This window comes from Canis lupus, chromosome 24 (assembly GCF_011100685.1).
Source record: "Canis lupus familiaris isolate Mischka breed German Shepherd chromosome 24, alternate assembly UU_Cfam_GSD_1.0, whole genome shotgun sequence".
NCBI lineage: Eukaryota > Metazoa > Chordata > Mammalia > Carnivora > Canidae > Canis > Canis lupus.
The window spans coordinates 22,036,953-22,059,161 of NC_049245.1; the positions used below are offsets into that span (position 1 = coordinate 22,036,953).

The 22,209-nt window shown below is 45.1% G+C and overlaps 1 protein-coding gene and 1 long non-coding RNA gene across 3 annotated transcripts in view; one reads left to right on the top strand and one right to left on the bottom strand.

Moving 5' to 3' along the window:
* TM9SF4 (transmembrane 9 superfamily member 4) overlaps positions 1–22,209 on the top strand; it is a 51,416-nt gene that overhangs the window by 13,807 nt on the left and 15,400 nt on the right. For both annotated transcript variants that reach the window (XM_038571949.1, XM_038571948.1), the window contains 7 exons: positions 7,671–7,784; positions 12,272–12,371; positions 17,382–17,550; positions 17,652–17,781; positions 18,903–19,026; positions 20,490–20,608; positions 20,725–20,836. In XM_038571949.1, coding sequence (XP_038427877.1) covers positions 7,671–7,784; positions 12,272–12,371; positions 17,382–17,550; positions 17,652–17,781; positions 18,903–19,026; positions 20,490–20,608; positions 20,725–20,836 — 868 coding nt within the window. The remainder of the gene's footprint in view (positions 1–7,670; positions 7,785–12,271; positions 12,372–17,381; positions 17,551–17,651; positions 17,782–18,902; positions 19,027–20,489; positions 20,609–20,724; positions 20,837–22,209) is intronic.
* LOC111092032 lies at positions 9,788–17,329 on the bottom strand. The gene is made up of 5 exons (XR_005377742.1): positions 16,916–17,329; positions 15,093–15,156; positions 14,012–14,086; positions 12,978–13,070; positions 9,788–10,388 (listed from the first exon to the last, which is right to left on the bottom strand). It is a non-coding gene; the product is annotated as an uncharacterized LOC111092032 (long non-coding RNA).

The window sequence follows — 22,209 nt, forward strand, 5'->3', positions numbered from 1 at the left end:
GGAGGTTTTTTTTTTTTTTAAGTTTTTTTTTTTATTATTCATGATAGACATAGAGAGAGGCAGAGACACAGGCAGAGGGAGAAGCAGGCTCCATGCAGGGATCCCAATGTGGGACTTGATTCCGGGACTCCAGGATCACACCCTGAGCCAAAGGCAGGCGCCAAACTGTTGAGCCACCTGAGGATCCCAAAGGGAGGTCTTTGATTATTGATTCAATCCCCCTTTTTTATTGGTCTGCTTCGATGTTTTGTTCTTGATTCAGTTTGGGGGGTTATGTGTTGCTAGGAATTTACCCATTTTTTCTAAGTTATGCAGTTTGTTGATGTATAATTGATTATAATCCTTTTTGTTTCTGAACTACTTGTTATAACGTCTCTTCTTTTTATTTTATTTGAGCCTTCCCTCTCTTTTTCTCTTGTCGGTGCTGCTAAATTTTATTTCATTTCATTTAGTTTGTCAATTTTTATCTTTTAAAAAAAACAACTTCTGTTATAGGGACTTTTTTCTTTTTTTCTCTCTTTTTTTAAATTTTATTTATTTATTCATGACAGAGAGAAAGAGAGAGAGACAGGCAGGCAGGCAGAGGGAGAAGCAGGCTCTGTGCAGGGAGCCCGATGTGGGACTTGATCCCGGGTCTCCAGGATCATCACACCCTGGGCCAAAGGCGGCACTAAACCGCTGGGCCACCGGGGCTGCCTAGGGTTTTTTGGGGTTTTTTGTTTTGTTTTGTTTTTTTCTATTTTTAAAATTCTCCTTTTCATTGATTTCTGCCTAATCTTTATTATTTCCTTTCTTCTGCTAACTTTGGGCTTCATTTGTTATTTTTCTGATCTCTTAATGTGTAAAGTTGGATTTGGGGGGCATCTTTTTTTTTTTTAATGTAGTTGTTTACTTCTAGTACTGCTTTTGTTGCATTCTGTAAGTTTTGGTATGTTGTATTTTTATTTTCTTTTGTCTAAAGTACTTAAATTCCCATTTGAGTTCCTCTTTGACCCAATGATTGTTCAAGAGTGTGTTGTTTAATTTTCACATATTTGCGTTTTCATCTTCCCCATGTTTTGTTATTGATTTCTGGTTTCATTCCATTGTGATCAGAAAAGGTACATGGAATGATTTCAGTCATCTTAAGTTTGTTAAGACTTATTTTGTGAACCTACCATGTAATCTGTCCTGGAGAATGTTCTGTGTGCACCTGAGAAGAATGTGTATTCTTCTGCTATCAGGTGGAAGGTTCCATGTATGTCTGTTATGTCCATTTGGTCTGTAGTGATTTTTGAGTCAGCTATTTATTGATGTTCTGTCTGGAAGTTCTAGCCGTTATTTTAAATAGGGTATTGAAATCCCCTACTATTACTGTATTGCTGTCAGTTTCTCCCTTCAGATCTGTCAATATTGATTGGCTTTATACCTTTAGTGCTCTGATGTTAGGTATGCATATAATTGTTATATCTTACTGTTTCAACTCTTTTGTCACTATATAATGACTTTCTCTATTTCTAGACACAGTTTTTTTAATTTAGATTTTTAAAATTTATTTATTCATAATAGAGAGAGAGAGGCAGAGACACAGGCAGAGGGAGAAGCAGGCTCCATGCAGGGAGCCCAACGTGAGACTCGATCCCAGGTCTCCAGGATCACGCCCTGGGCTGAAGGCAGGTGCCAAACCTCTGTGCCACCCAGGGATCCCCTCTAGACACAGTTTTTAACTGAAAGTCTATTTCGTCTGGTATGAGTTTAGCCACCCCTGCTTTTTCTTTTGGTTACCACTTACATGGAATATCTTTTTTCTGTCCTTTTATCTTCAGCGCATGTGTGCGATTAGATATAAGGTGAATTTCTTGCAGACAGCAAATCGCTAGATCCTGGTTTTTTGTTTTTTGTTTTTTAAGATTTTCTTTATTTATTCATGAGAGACAGAGGCAGAGGGAGAAGCAAGCTCCCTGATCCGAGACTTGATCCCGGGCTCTGGGATTATGCCCTGAGCCGAAGGTAGATGCTCAACTGCTAAGCCATCCAGACATCCCTGGATCTTATTTTTTTTTTATCCATTCAGCCATTCTCTGTGTTTGGATTGAGAATTTAATACATTTACTTCCCAGGTTATTCTAATATGCATCAGGATTAAGAACCACTATCCTAGATGTACAGATAGAGTATGAGATAATAGATGTTCTCAGGGAGTCTCAGACTAGGTTCTGGGAGGTGGAAAGGTGGGAGGTATCAAGCACTCCTTAAATTTGAGGATTAAAAAAAAAACCGGATTCTCAAGGGGACACAACAAAGATTAAGAACCAAAGTATTCAGGGGTGCCTGGCTGGCTTAGTCAGTGTAATATGTGACTCTTGACCTCAGGGTCATGAGTTCCAGCATAGTTAGGCATAGAACTTAACAAAAAAAACTATGGCATTCAGTTTGTGTGAGTGGATAGTTTTTTTTTAGATCAGAGGTTGGTTGGTGTTTATTATTAATTTGTTTGACTACTCCCATAACAAAGCTAGGCAAGCAATTAGTGCAGATAGAGAGATGGCAGAAACTTAAATGACTGTAATTCAACATGAAATGTACTACAGTAATGCCTTAGATTAGTGCATATTTAAATATGTCTAACTTAAACACTAATCCTTGAACATGTATAGTTGTGAAAGTTCAGTTGGGTATTGGGTATTTTCCATTCTTCTGCCTCAAGTGACATCATAGAGATATTTACAAGGTGCCTTGGGAAAAAAAGGAAAAGAATAATTCCCCTTGTGGAGATCTGAGGCATTCTTGAAAGAAGAAACATTTCCACTGGGCCTTCAAGGGTCGAGAGAACTTGAATAGGGTGATGGCACGTGTCAAAAACAGCTTGAGCTGAGGCTTGAAGGAAGCCTCACTTGACAAGTATGCTTACCAAAAGCCAAGATGATCTTCCTGAAGGCTTAGAAGGGAAAGGTAGAAGGTGCTGATAGAAAGGTATCTTGGGACCAGCAGGTGGAGGCCCTTCCAAACCAAGCTAGAATTACTCCATGTTTAGAATGATGGAGGGTTTTTTGTTTGTTTGTTTTTGTTTTTGTCTTTTTTGTTTTTTGCCTGATTTATCTTACTATTTTTTCTGATATGATAAAATCGCTTTATAACCCCCTAAGAAAAATTAGAAAATAGAGATATACAGAAAGGAAGAAGGTCCATCACTCAGGTAACCCATTTTGCCTGCTAAACATTTCTCTCAAACATAACTGTCTTAAAAAGGGCAGATCCTACTATGCAGTGTTCTATCCCCTGCTCTTTCTACTTAAATCTAAAGCTTAAACATTTGTACTTAAGAAATATTTTGAGTACATGAATAGGTAAGTGGATATACCATAATGTAACCCATTCCACTAATAATGGATATTTTACTATTAAAGGCAGTGAACAATTCCACTATTTTATTTATTAATTTTTATGTTATGTGTTTTTTTAGAGAGTGAGAGAACATGCATGCATTTATGTGAAGGAGGAGGAGGGGCAAAGGGAGAGAATCTCAAGCAGACCCTATGCTGAGCACAGAGCCCAATGCAGGACTCGACCTCATGACCCTGACTGAGATCATGACATGAGCCAAAATCAAGAGTTGGACACTTAACCAACTGAGCTTCCCAGGTGCCCCTGATTTCACTATTTTAAATAACGCTGTGGTGGGGCAGCCCAGGTGGCTCAGGGGTTTAGTGTCGCTTTGAGCCCAGGGTCTGATCCTGGAGTCCAGAGATCGATTCCCACATCAGGCTCCCTGCATGGAGCCTGCTTCTCCCTCTGCCTGTGTCTCTGCGCCTCTCTCTCTCTCTCTCTCTCTCTCTCTCTCTGCGTTTCTCATGAATAAATAAATAAATAAAATCTTTAAAAAAAATAAATGAACGCTATGGTGAACATCCTTTTATGTACATTTTGGGGTATTTGCCATATTTTTCTTAACATGTCTCAAAGTAGAATTGCAGGTTAGAGTATGCACTTGGGGGGGGCTTTTGATAGAGTGCCATATTGCCCCCCTAAGGAGTGTTCTAAATAATTATCCCTCCAGCCCTATGAGAATATCTGAATAGTGACATTTTCATATATAAAACTGACAGTGTCTTTTTTTTTAATTTTTATTTATTTATGATAGAGAGAGAGGGGGCAGAGACATAGGCAGAGGGAGAAGCAGGCTTCATGCACTGGGAGCCCGACGTGGGATTCGATCCCGGGTCTCCAGGATCGCGCCCTGGGCCAAAGGCAGGCGCCAAACCGCTGCACCACCCAGGGATCCCGACAGTGTCATTTTGATGCAGTCATTTCTAAACTGGACTTCTGAATTTTTTGGTTATCACCTTATATTATTCAAAGATTATAGCACATTAAGGAAATACCCTTTGCTATTTTTCATCTGTTAGATCCTTGCTCTAAGATCAATTGATTTGTGGTTTACTGGTAGTATCTTTGTGTGAGGATTGTCTGTTTTCTGCATCATCTTTCAAAAATTCAGAGTTCGGGCGCCTTGGTGGCTCAGTCAAGTGTCTGCCTCCAGCTCAGGTCATGATCTCAGGGCCCTGGGATCAAGCCCTAAGTCAGGCTCCCTGCTCAGTGTGGAGCCTGCTTCTCTCTCTGCTTCTGCTGTTCCCCCTGCTTGTGTGTTTTCTCTCTCGCTCACACTCTCTCTCTCTCTCAAATAAATAAAAATCTTAAAAAAAAAAAATTCAGAGTTGGGTTGTTTTTTTAAAAAAACAAAATTTGTGTGGCAGTTTATGCCAGTACTGCAGGATTTGTTTTCCTTGTATTTTAGTTAACTGGAATTCAGGTACAAAGAGGAATTAGGGGAAAGAGGATAGGGCTTATTTCTCTTACTCAAAACACTCATATTTCTAAAGACTGACCAGTGAGGCCTCGCACAGGGTTCCAGGAAGGGTGGGCCAGAATCTTCTGACAACAGGTCAGTTGGAGGAAATAATCTGATTGAAAGGAAATCAGATGCTAGAGGCAGCCCACAGTCAGTAGACTTTCCATCACAGAAAGAAAGAATAAATTCTGTTTTTGTTATTGCATTCAAGGCAAACCCATACTACTAAGCCCTTCCCCTTATGAATACATAAAATGTCTCTAGAGGGATTTTCAAGGAACTGGTGTTAGCAGTTGTCTGTGGGGAGCCCAAGTGGGAGGAAGATTTATTTTTCATGGTATACCCATTTGTACTGTGTTTGAATTATTTACTATAATTGTGCTACTTTTTCAAAACATTTTTAAAGCTGGTTATTTCTTATTTATTAAAAAAAAAAAGATTTTATTTATTCAGAAAGAAAGCACAAGTAGAGGGAACGACAGGCAGGATGAGAGGGGGAAGCAGGCTCCCCACTGAACAGGGAACCTGACATAGGGCTCGATCCCAGGACCCAAAGATCATGACCTGAGCCAAAGGCAGATGCTTAACCAACTGAGCCACCCAGATGCCCCTAAGCTAGTTTATTTTTTAAAAGCCTTGCCCACTCGTGGTTATATGAGATGTTAACATTAGAGGAAACTGGGTCAAGAGTATATGGGAATTCTCATAGTATCATTGCAACTCTTCTGTAAATCTGAATTTATTTTAAAATGAAAAGGTTTTAAGGGACAGAATGTAGAAAGTATTCTTTTCCTATATAGAATCTTACCCCATGATATAATTTTCTAACGTCCAGTCTTGTCATTTCTTTTAAAGATCTTGCTTTTACCTACTCTGAGTTGTGCTGACCCCTTGATTACTGAATACAATGTCTTAGTCATCTTTCAGTGTTTTTATTGCACTGTTGTTTCTTATTTCATAATGAACATCAGCTGGCAGACACTTATAAACATTCCTAGCAAATCAAGAGAGAAACATTCTGAATTTATTACTTTTAAGACTTTGACCAAGCTATGTATCTACAAAAAGTACACCAAGCTCAGAACCTTAAACATTTTTTTTTTAAGAATTTTATTTATTAGAGAGAATGCGTACATGCGGGGGGGGGGGGGGGTGGCAGCAGAGGGAAAGGGAGAAGCGGGCTCCCCCCTGAGCTGGGAGCCTGATGTGGGGCTCCATCCCAGGACCCTGGGATCATGACCTGAGCTGGCAGATGCTTAACTGACTGAGCCACCCAGGTGCCCCAGAACCTTAAACTATTAAAGCCATTTTTTCTTAGCTTGTGCTGTTGGTAAAAATGGAGATGAGTCTACATTTTTGGCAGGCCCCACGAATGATTCTGATTCCTTATGAAACTGAGTCCAATAAAAGTCATCTGAGTGCACATATGTGTGCTGGTGTGTGCGCTTGTGTGTGTGTATGGCAATAACTTGAAGGATAGAGAGGCTGTGGAGGCAAGGTGATCAGAAGGCCACTGACCAGTGTCCAGTGAGGGGAAACGAGGGTCTGAAGTGCTGTACCAGTATAGGGGATAGAGGGAGTCCGTGATCCAGGTGTCTGGATAAGAGTTCCTTTTTCACACCAGGTGGAGAGAGGGAATCAGGAAGCTCTTCTAGTTCCTTGAGGGGTTGACACATGTGAATGAAGGGAAAGAGAGGTTTTGATGGAGTGTGTTTCTTGAGGCCCGTAGCTGGTCTTTCTTTTTTTTTTTTTTTTTTTTCCGTAGCTGGTCTTTCTTTCTTTTTTTTTTTTTTTTAATATTTTATTTATTTATTCCTGAGAGAGAGAGAGAGAGGCAGAGACACAGGCAGAGGGAGAAGCAGGCTACATGCAGGGAGCCCGACGTGGGACTCGATCCCGGGTCTCCAGGATCAGGCCCTGGGTTGAAGGCGGCGCTAAACTGCTGAGCCACCAGGGCTGCCCATAGCTGGTTTTTCTTGCCTTTAATCCCCAGATGACTCTCCTGCATGCAGGTCATTTACTGAGTGCCTATTGAGTGCCAGGCAGTGGGGACACATAGTCCTTGCTCCCACAGAGAGCGCATTCAAGCAGAGGGTGACAGACTGCACAAAGAAACAAATGCATGTTGAATATGTCAGGAAGATAAGTCCAGGAAGAGAAATGAAGTATGGGAGTGGAAAATGGGTAATGGGAGTTCCGAGGGTGCTGTTTTAGATAGGCTTGTCGGTGAAGACTTTTCTGAGGACCTAACATTTGAGAGAGACATGAATAAGGGATGAGATTAGCCCCTCAGGTGTCTATGGGAAAGGCATTCTGGTCAGGGTGATGGCCCTGAGGGTTAGAGACAGCAAGAAGGCCAGCATAGCTAGGGCTAAGTCAGGAGGAGTGTGGTGAGTGATGGGGTCAGTACAATCTGGGAATGGCTTATAGGAAAATATATTTGTAACATAGGAGCTTCCTGACCAAGTGAATCTATTCCTGTATAGAGAAAAGGGAATCGGTGGAATATTGTGGAGCTTTGTTTCCTGCTAGCTATGTTGGAAAGCAACACAACATATAGTGGTGAAAAGAACATTGGTCTGGAAGTGGGAAGCCACAGCTACTATAGCAGTCTTCCCTTTTGCCCCCGTGGTAATTACTTCACTCACTTTGTGACTCATTTCTGGAAGTGCAGAAGGAGTGCCTTGTGGGACTCAGGGGTATTTGGAAGGTGACACTTAACAGAGTGTGGGTGAGGCTGGGTCAGTTAAAGCAGGTGCAAAGGTGCTATGACTTGATCTGCCTCAGAGAGAGATTTACAACTTTCCTCCATTCCAACTATGATCTCTCTTCTTCCAAGCAGGATTGGTTGCTGTGGTCCCTGTTGCTTTTCTCTCTCACATGTGATACACGCGCCTTCTATGTTCCTGGGGTCGCACCAATCAACTTCCACCAGAACGACCCTGTAGAAATCAAGGTAGGTGCATTTCCAGACTGTTGAAGCCTCTGTGCTGGGCAGTCTGGCTGGAGGACCCCAGTGAGATGATCCTGTCTGTCCCATGCTTGCGGAGAACAAAAGCTAGTGCCGGTGACTGGCAAAAACAGGTTTGCTACATGCTATGCTGCTGGAAGGGGAGTGCCCTCAGGAGCCCATGGTTCCAGGAGCCCTGCCTCTTCATCCCTCTCTCCCCCTCCGCAGGTTTTCCCATGTGACTGTGTTCTTGATCTGTGTCCCTCTCTATCTGGCTCTGGCTCTGGCTCTGGTTCTTTCCATGTCTGTGTTTCTCATTCTCAACCTCACACGTGTCTCTGTTTCTAGTTACATCTATCTGTCTGTCTGTCTCAACCCACCTCCCTATTTCATTGGCTCCATCTTCCTTTCTGTTCCCAGCTTCTCTCCGCATGACTCAGATTGTCTGCGCACGCACAGCCTATTAGGGCCTCTGTTTTCACTTGCAGCTTCTGCCACCAGCTGGATGCTCCAGTTCAAGTTTTCCAGACTGCATCCTGCCTGTCTGAGTGGTAGTATATGAAATGATTTTAAGTAGTTGACAAATTTATTTTATCTTCATACCTATTTTCTTTTAATGTATACTAAGAAATATAGCTGCTACTTTAACTCATGATTTTACAGCTGCTGTTGGTTTTCCGTTTGTTTTTTTTTTTGTTAAGATTTTATTTATTTATTCATGAGAGAGAGAAAGGCAGAGACACAGGCAGAGGGAGAAGCAGGCTCCATGCAGGGAGCCCAACGTGGGACTCAATCCCGGGTCTCCAGGAGCAGGCTCTGGGCCAAAGGTGTGCTAAACCACTGAGCCACCCGGGCTGTCCCAGTTTTCCATTTTTAATGGTGATATAGTATTAGTTCCTTAAATAAATGTATTTCCCTAGAAATGAGTCAGATCCAAATAAAGAGGAGAATCAGTGATACATAGGTAAGGCATACTGGTGCATGAACAATTTAAGGCAAGAGAGAAGCCATCCAACCAGGCACCTTTGCTTATTTATTTATTTATTTATTCATTCATTCATTCATTCATTCATTCATGATAGACAGAGAGACAGGCAAAGACGCAGGCAGAGGAAGAAGCAGCCTCCATGCCGGGAGCCTGATGCGGGACTCGATCCCGGGACTCCAGGATCGCGCCCTGGGCCAAAGGCAGGCGCTAAACCACCAAGCCATCCAGGGATCCCTGGCACCTTTGCTTTTTAAGCTAGATGCCTACCGTGGATCAATCAACTGGCAAAGGTGGAGAAGGAGTCACTTAATATATGGTTACGGGCAGTGGGCAGGGCTGGCACCTTGATTAATGGCTCTTTAACAGTGCACTGTGTTGGTGGCATTCTTAGAGCCCCAAGCAGGGGGAGGAGTTGGTGGTGGATCTTCTTGGATCTGGTTTCCCAGGACACAAACTCCAAGGCAGAGATACGGTGCCGTTTTACTGGGTAGGCTCACAGGGTCAGCACTTGGGAAGGAGTGAGGGAAGCAGGACTAGACAGAGAGAGACATTGAGCTATACGACAGAGGCCTGTGGGGAGCTCTGGAACTGGAATGGCCAGACCTTTGGAGTTGTTCCAGATTGAGGCAAGAGGACTGGTTCTCTGTATCCCTCCATGAACCAGCCATTGGATATGGACTGCCACTAGGGAAGGGGTGTAACCTTGCATAAGGGCTCCCAGCCAAAGGGACTCTTCTCTGTCATCACCCAAATATAAACCACTCTTAATGCTTTGGTATTTTTCTGGGTTGGGTTTTGTTTTTTGTTTTTTTTCCTGTGCAGTGTTTACAGTATAGCGCCCTTGGCATTCTCTCACCTCAGTAAGTCCCCAACTACTTGACTACCATACTGTTCCTCCCTCGGCAAAGTAATGTGTAGTTGAAATTTTTAAGTAGTCCTTCACATCTTTAGTGATTATGTAAAAAGGGTTAACGAAACTTATAAAGTTATGAAAATAAATTCTGCTTTTAAAACAAACACACTTTTCTGCCTCGTTATTGTGTTGTTATGAACCATGTTTTTACTGGTCTGTAGAACCAAAGCAGTAAGGTTGCATGAAGATCAAGTGTTTATCTTTTCCTGAGCATTGCAGTGTTCAAAAGGAGAAGCAGAATACAGGGTCACAAACACAGATGTGCCATCATGTACATGCCCCTTTGCCACCATATTAGCAAAATTACAAATTGCTACATGTTATGCTTATTTGGGGCATCACATACAAGCAGCTTGTGATTATCCAGTGGGAATTAACCAGTTAAGAGGATAAATATATAAATAATACGTTTGTTTAAAAAAAGAAAGAAAATTGCTAGGAACCAAGTTCTAAAACAGCTGGGATCTTCTCTGTCCCAATCACTGCTGTGTTACCAGCTCCTAGTACATAGCCTGGTATGGTGGATAAATATGTCTTACAAATAGCTGTTAAAAAGCATCTGATTTAGGGGCATCTGGATGGCTTTGTCGGTTGATTTTGGCTCAGGCCATCATCTCAGGGTGATTGGTTCGAGCCCTGGATCAGGCTCCATGCTCGGCGTGGAGTATGCTTCAGATTCTTTCTCCTTCTTCCCCTCCCTCTGGTGACTCTAAATAAATAAATAAATAAAATCTCTTTTAAACAGTGCATTTACCACTAAGCAGTAATTATCAAGGAAACACAATGTTACATATGTCACGTTATTGTGAGCATATCTCTTCCTCCAGGTCAGACTTGTAACTTTCAGAAGGAGTAATTAAAGTAAAATTTATTGAGGGTTATTTACATACCAGGCATTATTCATGACTTAACTCAGATGTCCCCCAAGTACCCTCTGAGGTAGCCACTTGTATTTTTTACAGATTTATTGTGTATTTTATAGACAATAAAACCAAGGCCCAGGGAAGTAAACGACCTTGCCCAAGGTCTTGTGGTGAGGAAGAGAGGGTTAATTCTTAACTATTCCATCTCTTAACTTCTGCAGGACTCTTCTAGTGCTTCTGCCAAAAGCCCCTCTCCAGAGCAAAGGTTGTGGCATAGAGAGGAGAGGGTGGCTCTGGCTTCCAGTCCTGCCAGGCTGGGAATGTAAGAGCGTACACTTTGGTTGGAGGTGGGAGGGGCGAAGGGAACATAAAGATGGGACAGTAACTTATTGGCCATTTTGGCACAAGCAGTTCATGAAATGCTTAATAGAAGTCCTCAGTCCCTTAGTCCAACATCTAAAAACCTCGGAAACCCAGTTTTCTAAACTCCTCCTAGACAAGACTTGACCTGAAATGTCTGACTTTATTTATTTATCCCATGTAGAGTGAGTATTTTTGCATTTCTGTGCACAAGTAGTCATTAAATATGGGTACTGCCCCAAACCCAGCTGGGGATGTTGTCCATACTGTCCTTTTAAAACCAAATGAATTTTAAATAAGGATTGTGGACCTGGATTCTAAAAAGTATTTCTACTTTTTTAGATGTTGCACGAGGAATGGTTGGTAGTTTCTAAATACCAAAGATAATTTCATTTGCATGTGGACCAGAATTTATTTTTTGCAACATTTTGATCAGTTCTGTTGATCAATGGTTTGGCATTGCCCATGACTGTCATTGTTTTCAGAGCTATATTCTGTGTGCATGCATCACTTCCTAAACGTTCTCCTTCATGGTCTTCTGAAACCTTGTTTTTAATGGTTGCATAATATTTCATTGAATGAGTATATTATGGCTTATTAAGTGGTGGGGGCTTATACTTGTTTTCCCATTTTTTCCTTTCTTCAGTCATTCAGCAAACATTTAATGAGCGCTACTGTGTACCTGGCTCTGTAGGTCCTTGCCTTCATGGAGCCGCTTAAATTCTAGTGAGGGAGACTGATTTTTTTAAAAAGCAACAGGTAAACAAAATATGTTTTATCAGATATGTTACCTAGGAAACTACATGTGTTGGAATAGAGCAAACTGGGGGGACTCCCTTAGATGAGCTAGTTAGGGAAGGACTTCCAGACAAGGAACCTTAAGCTGGGACGTGAATGTGCGAAGGAGCCAGACAGGCGTGGAGTCAGATGTGGAGAAACAGCAGGCTCAGAACCTGAGGCAGGAGAGAGCTAGACAGGCTCGAGGAACTGCAGGCAGGAGAGCACTGGGGTTATGAGAAAGGAGTGAACCTCTTTGTTCCTAAGGTTTATCTCATTTGGAATTATTTCCTTAGGAAAGACCCCCAGAAGTGAAATTATAGAGTCAAAGGCTATCAGACCCTCAGTATATATTGAATTTGGTTGTGATCTTAAAATCTATCATGTAGTCTAAAACTAATGAAACATTAGATAATTCAGAATTGTCGACCATATGGTACATATTATTCTACAGTTGTAATCTGCTGCAGTTAGTTTGCTTATTTGATAATATTACCGAGTGTACCAACGATGTGTGGGTGGCAGGGAGGATTATTGAAACTGCCATCTGGGTTTCTGAACTGAGGAACAACAGCCTCTCTTCTCCCACTAGGCAGTGAAGCTCACCAGCTCTCGAACCCAGCTACCTTATGAATACTACTCGCTGCCCTTCTGCCAGCCCAGCAAAATAACCTACAAGGCAGAGAATCTGGGTAAGTTCTTTCTCACTGTCAGCCTGTCCCAGAGGGGAAGCCACATCTTTACATGGAAATGATAGCAGTTAACCCTGACGTTACTGCATGCTACACATCGTTCTACATAATTTACGTACATATCAGCTTATTCAAGCCCCATAACAACCCTGGGGAGGTAGTTGCTGTTTTTATGCCCATTTTACAGGTCCAGTGACCTGCCTCTGGTTATGTTTTTAATTAATGGTTAAACTAATGTTGCAGTCCACGTAGTCAGACTTCAGAGTTTCTGCCCTTGGCTTCTGTTCAGACCATCTCCCTTGATTTCTAGATATTCTAGATTTCCTTTCATGGCTTCTGTTACCTCCTCTGCTTCTACTTAAAAGAGTGAGTGGTTACCTCTGGCCCTGAAGGAAGCAGAGACATCAATGTAGTTCTTGCTAAGTGACTGTGCAAGACTTGCCTCAAGTAATGTGTGAAGCACCCAGCACAGTGTCTGGCATGTGTGTTCTATAAATAGTAGCCATTTTTATTCTAATTAAAATAATTCTCCATTTGGTAGAATTTCAGGCTTAAAGCAAAAGACATTCAGAAGCCTCTATTCCCGACACAATTATTAGTACTTACCCTATGCCTGTCTCAGTGTTGAGTCCTGGAGATATGAATGTGGAAAGATGCTGTCCTTGACCTCAAGGAACTTCAGAGAATTTCCTCTTAGAGCTTAGAAAGGAGAAAATTGGTTCTTGAGCAGGCCTCTAAAAGGACTGACTTCTCTGTCAGAACTACCCATGACTCAGATATTTCCAGAACCTAGCTGGCAGGTATATCTATGGCCAGGTATTAGGTGTCCCTTGCAATCAGCTTAACCAAAAGCAGACAGATCCTCCTATCCCTTCATCTTGCCTTGTACTGTTGTCTCGGAGCATGGGCTGACTTCCACTGACTATCTGGGCTGCTCCTCCTGCCTGTCACTTACCCTTCTTTTCCCTTTCCATACCATGTTGTCCTCTGGCCACCTTGTCTCTGCCTGAGAAACCTGACTGGCTTTGTCCTCCGGGCCTCTTGCTACCGGGACTCTCGGAACAGCTCCTTCCTTGCCCATGAGCTGGTGTGGATTTGTTGGCCAGCAGGTGGGCTCACCTCACCTCTGTGTGACACTGGTGACTTTCAGCTCTCTGAGCCTCTGCAGCATCTTCCTTAATTAAGCTGGGGAATGTTCCTGTCTCATAGAAATGGGACCTTCTATGTACGAAAGTATCTCATATTGCCATTTGTATCTCATTCTGTCTTTGTGGAGTGCCTGCCTTCACAGCCTATGGGCTCTCAGAGTGGAGAGAACATGCTTTACATTCCCCTCTCTCCCCCTCTCAGTCAATGTTAGTATCCTAGGTACTAGGAGTAGATACATCCTGTTGAGGTAGATACATCCTTGATTAAGTACCTTTTAGATGGCAGGCCTTATGCTATATGTTCTCATCATCACCACCGTTAATACTTCAAGGGGCTCTCATTGTGAGCCAGCCGTTTTTCTAGGCACTTCTGTGCTTTAACTTCGTTAATTCTCACAACAGCCCTACAAAGTAGCTCCTCTTACTGTCCGTTTAACATAGGTATGGGAAGTGAAGCAAAAGAAGGTACAGTTCCTTGCCCTACTCACTCACCAATATGATTGCTCCTGTTTCATAATAGAGGGAACAGCAGCTCTGAGGGTTTAAAAGACTTGCTCCACAGGTCACCTGGCCAATAGGTAGAGAAATTGACATATTAATCCAGGTGGATTTTTTTTTTTTAATTTTTAAAATTTATTTATGATAGTCACAGAGAGAGAGAGAGAGAGAGAGGCAGAGACATAGGCAGAAGGAGAAGCAGGCTCCATGCACCAGGAGTCCGACGTGGGATTTGATCCCGGGTCTCCAGGATCGCACCCTGGACCAAAGGCAGGCGCCAAACCGCTGCGCCACCCAGGGATCCCTCCAGGTGGATTTTTTTACTCTAAAGACAAAATTCTTCCTGTTGTCCAGGCTGCCTTCTCCAGAGAGGTTCATTTGGGCTGTCTGAGGGCTGTGCTCCTAGTGATCACACTGATGGAGATTTGTATCACGGTGTGTGTGGGAGTGTCTGTGACAGATATACTGGAGTACGCATCGGACTCCCTTAGAGCGTCCACATTTGTAGCTTGTTGCTCCTTTAGCCTGGATGGTTATCTGCTCCAGCCATAAAAAGTTAAAAGGCTGGACCCCTGGGTAGCTCAGTTTGTTAAATGTCTGCTTTTGGCTCAGGTCATGATCCCAGGGTTCTGGGATCGAGCCCCATGTCAGGTTCCCTACTCAGCAGGAGTCTGCTTCTCATTCTTGGTCTTCCTCTGCCTCTCTCCCCACTGATGTTCTCTCTCTTTCTCAAATAAAATAAAAAAAAAAGTTAAAGGGAACATTTGCATATTAGAAATGAGCTGTTCCAGACCAGCATGTCTTTCTTGGTGTAAATTTTAATTGGTGTAAATTTCTTTTTTTTTTTTTTTAAGATTTAATTTATTTATTCATGAGAATACACAGAGAGGAGAGAGAGGAAAAAGGCAGAGACACAGGCAGAAGGAGAAGCAGGCTCCATGCAGGGAGCCTGACATGGGATTTGATCCTGGGTCTCCAGGATCAGGCCCTGGGCTATAGGCAGCGCTAAACCACTGAGCCACCAGGGCTGCCCTTGGTGTAAATTTCTAAATACCAAGAAGTGATACCTACTTACTTGGTCTACAACCTCGTTCCTCTCCATACATGTTCTTCCTTTCCTCATGTGAGCTCCTTGTACACTAAAAAAGAAGTGGGCAGTAGGGAATGATGTGGAGGAAGGAGCCCAAGATCTTAGCACTATGACAGTCCCCTCATATGGTCATGGGCAAGTCACCGTCCCTGTCTGGCCCTAGTGTCATCTTCTGGAAAATGAAGAGGGTGACCCAAGAGTCATTTTCACAGCAGACCATGCAGATGTCTTTTGGGATCCTCACTCTCCACTGGCCAGTCTATCCTGGGATTCTGTAGACTCAGCTGCATCACTAGGCATCTGAAATGGGGGGTAGAGGAGTCCCTCTTCTCCCCCTCTCCTCAGCAGCCTCATCCACACTTGACCAGGCTGCAACTTTGTGCAGTAGTGGAACTTGGGCCCTGCCACTGGCTGTATGTATGCCAACAGCTCACAGCTTCCATCCATAGCCCTAATCTCTTTCAAGCCCTAAATTTGGATATCTAATCACCTGCTTGACATATCCAAATGGTGGAAAAAATGGCTAAGGGTAAATGTGCTCCTCTGTGTGTAAATGTGTATCAGTCAGCACCAGGTCCCCTAGTGTCACCTCCTATGTCCACGTGCTTGCTTCCACCCTAGTACGGGCCAGCCACCGTCCCATCCTCGCTCACTTGCATGACTGGCATCGCCCCAGCCAGTCCCTTGTATCTTCTGTGTTTTCTTCACAAAATAGCCAGAGTGATCTTTGTGTCGTCACAATCAGGTAGTGTCTTCTTCCATTGTTAGAAACCCTTCCTGGGGTTTTCTTGCTCTCTAGATAAAAATCGGACTTCCAGCACAGCCCATGGGCCTCAAGGTCTAGCTCTGGCTCATCATGTGGGCTCACCCAAGGTCACTTTCTCACTTTGTTCTCTGTGCTACAATCACACAAGCCTCTCAAGCTCATCACACTTCTCTCACCCCAAGGAGCTTTTGCACATACTGTTCCTGCTGTCTAGAATGTTCTTCCTCTCTCTACATAGTGAATACCCCTCTTCGTTTAGAGCTCACTTCAAACATCATTTCCTCAGAGCAACTTTCCTAGACCTGCTCCCTGTGTCTAGAACAAGTTCCTCTCTTTACATGATGTAGTCTCCATGAATATGTTTGTTCAGCATTGCATCTTCAGGGCCCAGCACATAACCAGTACCAGGTACCTGCTGGGAATGAGCGAAGGGACGAAGGAAGGAATGGCTGACGAGTCACAGCATGCCATCTCAGGCAGTCCTTCCCAGTAGGCCAGTGTTAGACCCTGGGACTATGCAGGCACTGGTCCCGCCTGTTGGTTTTGGTCAGTCTTCAGTCTTCCCATTTCACATCATCCCAGTAGAATTGTTAGAACAGCTTAGAATGAAAGTGCCGTTGGTTGTCGTTGCCAGTCCCTCACTGTTCCCTCACCTGCTAGTGTGATGCCTTGGAGCAACTCTGACGCAGTATGCTTGCAGTGGGTATGCTGCAAGTTCGTTAAGTAAGAACATGTTTTGGCTAAAAATCACAGGTGCTGGGTTTTACCTCACTTCCCTCCCTGCCTGAACTGGGATCTGAAGCAGGGAAATCAATGGGAAACATAGTCTGCCCTTAAAAGAGCCTACGAGGTGGCAGAAACTTAATATGGCAGTGCACTGTGCTGTGCGGTCACATCACTGGTGTGTGCAAAGGTGAAGCAGGGATGCTCATGATAAAGATAGTGTATGTTGCCAGCCTGCTCTGCGCCTTGTTCCTCATACTATTATTATCCCCATTGTACAGATACAGAAATTGAGGCTCATTGAGGTTAAGTATCTTACCAAGACTGCTAAGATAGTAAGTGACAGAACCAGGGCTCACTAGGCAGTCTTGTCTTCACTGTTGCATGACACTGCCTCTACGCAGAGGGAAATCGCTGGAGAGAGTGACGAGCTCCAGAGGTCAGGAAGGGCTTCCTGGAGGGGGAAACAGAAGCTGGGCTTGAAGGGTGAGGAGGAACTTCCCAGGAACATAGGCAGGAAGAGGCACTCCGGGCAAAAGAGATGACATGAGGCCCAGAGGCAACTTTGATGTGCCCTGGAGTCTGGTGGTGGTGTCACAAAGGGGGCGGAGAGGATGACATGTGGGAGATGGATGGGCCAGCTCTCTGCAGGTAGCGTAGAGCACTGAATGCCAGCTACAGAACTGCCGAGGGCCCCGCGAGTCAGCACTGTGTTTCTGCGGCTCTGCTGACCTCAGCAACCTCAGGGCTGAAGCTCTGAGATCCATGTGTCTCTCTTACGGCAGGAGAGGTGCTGAGAGGGGACCGGATTGTCAACACCCCTTTCCAGGTGCTAATGAACAGCGAAAAGAAGTGTGAGGTTCTATGCAGCCAGACCAACAAGCCAGTGACCCTGACCGTGGAGCAGAGCCGGCTTGTGGCCGAACGGATCACTGAAGACTACTATGTCCACCTGTAAGTTGTCCTCTTCTCCCTGCCAGCCTCGAGTTGGTGTCGGGGAGGGCACTGATGGGAGAGGCAGTCCAGAGGGACTGAGTGGGGCCTTGGGTTTCCAGCATTGCCGACAACTTGCCTGTGGCCACCCGGCTGGAGCTCTACTCCAACCGCGACGGTGATGACAAGAAGAAGGAAAAAGATGTGCAGTTTGAACACGGCTACCGGCTCGGCTTCACGGATGTCAACAAGGTAGAGTGTCTCTGCGTGCTCGAAGGGCTGGGGGTGTTTCACTGGTAAGTCATGAGCACTTGGGGCCATAGGGAAGGGGGAAATACTTAGCTCTAGGTTTCTAACAAAAGGTGGGATGGCCAAGACAGGTTTCTCTTTGTGCCCCTGGGTGTGGTCTGTTAGAGTAGCTGCTTTTGGCAGGAAGTGGAAGGCCCAGTCCCTCAGAGGAAGATTCCATATTTATAAGATTAAAACAAAAAAAAGGATTTCATCAGTATGGAGGAGAGAGAGCGAGGTAGTATAGCAGTCAGGAGTGTGCTGGCTCCCTGAGCATTGGGTCCCACATCCACTAGCTCCTGGTTGTTGAGTGCCCTTGAGCCTGCCTGTTAACTCTCTGGGCCTCTGATTTCTCATCGGTAAAAAAGATGCAGTGTCCATAGCTGCCCTTTTTGTTATGCAGAGTGAAACAGAAAATTTGTGTCTGCTACTTATAGTGCGCAGCCTCTGAGAAATATGCTAATAATGGCAATGATAGTTAACAGTGATTCTCCTTTCTGATTCTAAACTGAACACCTTCTACGTAGGGAATAAAGGAAAATTTGACCTTTTGAGGCATAGGCCCTGCCCTCAAAGGGCTTCTGATCCCAATGGGGAAGAGAACTGACCATGTAAGACCCTGCATCTTAAGTCCCAGTTGCCATTTGCTGATGGTGCTAGTGCCATGACGATCAAGGCCAGCAGAGTTCAGAGGAGCCTGTTGTACATTCAGGTTGTCGTGGAGGAGGGGGGCCTCGGAAAATAGGAAGGCTTGAGTGGAGTGGAGTCAGGGTTGGCATTCTAGCCAGAGTGAATGCCAGGGCTAGAGCTGCTGCGTGGGGACTGTTCATGGGGCAGGGGAGGCTGGGGGGGATCAGGTGAACTGGATGTCTGAGAACATGATGGAAGGCCTAAGGGATCCGGGCTTTTATCTAGTAAGCCCCAGGGAGCCCTGGAGGGTTTCTGAGTGGGGAGTGCTGTGAGAGCAGTGTTTTTGGCAGGTGGAAACAGCTGGGCCTACTGGACAAGAGGAAGAATCTGATATCTGGGATGATTTTCTGGTTGTTTCTCGACTACTAGGTATTTTTTCTCCCTTGCTGTTTTAGATCTACCTGCACAATCACCTCTCGTTTATCCTTTACTACCACCGGGAGGACCTAGAAGAGGATCAGGAACATACATACCGAGTCGTCCGCTTCGAGGTGATTCCCCAGAGCATCAGGCTGGAGGGTGAGTGGGGAGGTATGGCCAGAGGGGTAGGGCTGGATGGGCCTGGGCTTCCATACCCAGGATCTTCTCACACTTGATTCTGAGATGGTTGATAGGCCACAGTGTGGCGTATGGGCCCAGCCAAGGTAGGGTCGCTGCATTCCCGTGAAACAAGGTGAGGAGTGAGAGGAGAGCTGACATCTGTTATGTCCTGGCTTGGCACCTTCCCGGTTTACTGCTTCTCACAACCCCTGAAAGTGTGTGGTGATTATAGACAAGGAACCAGAGGCTCAGAGAGGTTGGTGACTTGGCTGGGCCTCTCATGAGAGCCAGCCAGCTTACCCTTGGCTGAAGAGCAAGGTGAAGGGATACAGACAGGGCAGTCAGGTAGCTGCTTTCTGTGTTTCCTCTTCCTCTGACTAAGTCATTGGCACAGACTAGAGTTGGCCCAGGGTCAATAGATGTGCAAGAATCTGAGAGCCTAGCCCTACGGGCCCAAAGGGAGCTGGTTTGGCTTCTCACCTGTCTGCCCTTTCTCCCCACAGGGCACATTTCAACTCAGCAGGCTTGGCCTTTGTCCACAGTATTGGTGGGTTTCTGGCCTTTTTTTTTTAAAGCTATGGAACCTAGTTTTGTTTTGTTTTGTGTTGTTTTGTTTTGTTTTTTAAGGTTTTTTATTTATCTATTTTAGAGAGAGAGAGAGAGAGGCAGAGACACAGGCAGAGGGAGAAGCAGGCTCCATGCAGGGAGCCCAATGCGGGACTCGATCTTGGGTTTTCAAGATCATGCCCTGGGCTGAAGGCGGCACTAAACCACTAAGCCACCGGGACTGCCCCTAGTTTTCAAACAAAATCATACCCAGAAATCTCATAATAAGACATAGGTCTTGTGCTTTCAGAGCAGTATACTGCTCTCTGTCTGATGAATGTCATGAACACAGCTTTATGTTTATTGCCTGATGATTTTGACATCATCTCTCCCTTCAACTATTTCCTCGAATTTAGAGACTCCATCTCCTTTTCTCACCATTTTCTCTCCAGCACAGTACTGGGCACATAGTAGGTGCACATTATATGGTTGTTGGTTGAATGGATGAACAGGTAACAGGATGAATAAATGAAGAAAGAAGCATCTGAGTGATTGAATTGCTGAAATGCCAGGACTTTGGGGACTGCATGAATGAGTAAACTCATGATAGCATGAGTCGGTGGTGGTTTTTCCTCAGTGGAGCTGATTGAGTGAATATATGAATGTTTGAATTGAGCAAAGAGAGATTGATTAAATGTGGGACTCAGACCCCCTTGCACACAAAGGCTCTTAGGATGGTCAGGGCTCTGGGGAGGAAGTTCTACAACTGTGTTGCCTATACTCAGACCCTGGGTTCCAGCAGCAGGCCTCTGAGGGCACCCACCCCCACCGCCAAACAGCCTTTGGGTAGAGGCACTGGCCCCCACAGGAGCACGCTGAGTCTCTGTCTCTCACAGACATCAAAGCAGATGAGAAGAGTTCATGCACCCTGCCTGAGGGTACCAACTCCTCGCCCCAAGAAATTGATCCCACCAAGGAGAACCAACTGTACTTCACCTACTCTGTACACTGGGAGGTGAGAAGGGGCTGGAGCCCATGGCAGGGGAGGGGAGTTCTGGTCTGGCAGGAGCTGTCTAGGAAGAATCCTGACTCTTAGGTGCTGCTTTCCCACTTTCCCTCCCTCCACTCCAGGAAAGTGACATCAAATGGGCATCTCGCTGGGATACTTATCTGACCATGAGTGATGTGCAGATTCACTGGTTTTCTATCATTAACTCTGTTGTGGTGGTCTTCTTCCTGTCAGGTGAGAGATTGATGGGATGGGAGGGGGAGTGGACAAGAGGGTGAGGGATGAAGGTCTGAGGTATCATATGACTCAAGGGGGACTTCTAGAGTGCTCTTGGGGCCGAGTATAGGTCAAAAACAGACATCAAGGCTCTTGTACTAGGCATCAGGCATGCAAAGGTGAATAAGATTCAGTCTCTACTTTGAGGAGCTCCCTAGGGAAAGATGGATATATCTCTTCATGGACACCTTCACCAATTCATTAAACAAGATTTCGTTGTTAACTATCCCATACAAGTGCTATGCCACATCCTAGGGATATGGTGTTGAGCAAACCCAGCCCAGTCTGTGCCCTCACAAAGTCTGTTCTGGTGGTGGGAGAGAGAAAAAAGCAAAGAAGTGGTTGAGTCCAGATAGTGATAAGTGCAAAGGAGCAGATGAACAGGGTGACCAGATACACAGCCATTGAGAAAGGATGAAGGCTGCTTTAAAGAATACCTCTGTGAGTGAGGAGGAGCCACCATTCAGAGACCCAAGGAAAGACTAGTCCAGCCAGGGCCATGGCCCTGCAGTGGGACAAGCTTGGGGAGAAGCTGGCTTGCAAGCCAAGGGGAGGGTCATGGACAGAGGTGGAGTGAAACCAATCATTTCAGTATCAGATGGGAAGTAAAGATAATACTAGCCACTTTTTATTAAATGTTTACTGAGGGCCCAGCCACTATGTTAATAAGTACTTTACAGACCTGTTAATCCGTCAAGATCTACGAGCTTTAAGTTAGCTGAGGTCATACAACCCATTGTCTTAACCACTATGCTGTGCTGCCTGGAGAGGAAACAGGGTGATGTGGAGGTACACATGGGGGGGGGGCTCTGAACCATTGGGGGTTGTTGAAGGCAAAGATGCCTGGGATAAGTCTTGAAGTAGGAGTGGGAGTTAGGGCAGAGTGGGGCATTGCAGGCAAAGGGAACAGGAAACAGCCCCAGTGGAGGTATGGAGGCTGTGAACTGATGACAAAAGTAGCAAGCAAGCAGGGGCAGCGAGGTAAGCCTTGGGTGGATGTGAGGCTGCGGACGTCAGGGGGGCCCAGACACCGAGCCGCTGTGGTGCTATTCTCCCTGGAATAAAAAACGATATGTCCTTTGGCTATCCGTATGCATCCCAGTGGCTCTTTCCTTCCCCTACCAGAGGAGTGACCCTCCGTGTGCCCCTCTCTGGATAGCTGGGGTGGAGCTCTGTTCAGCAGAAGTCCCAGAGCAGCTGCACAGCCAGTTCCCACTGGAGGAAGCCATGCACGCCAGCCATCCCCCAGCAAAACTCCAAGCCCAGGAGGGCATGTAGCCCAGGAGACTGCACCAGCAGTGCTAACGCCTCTTCCTCCCCACCCGTCTTTT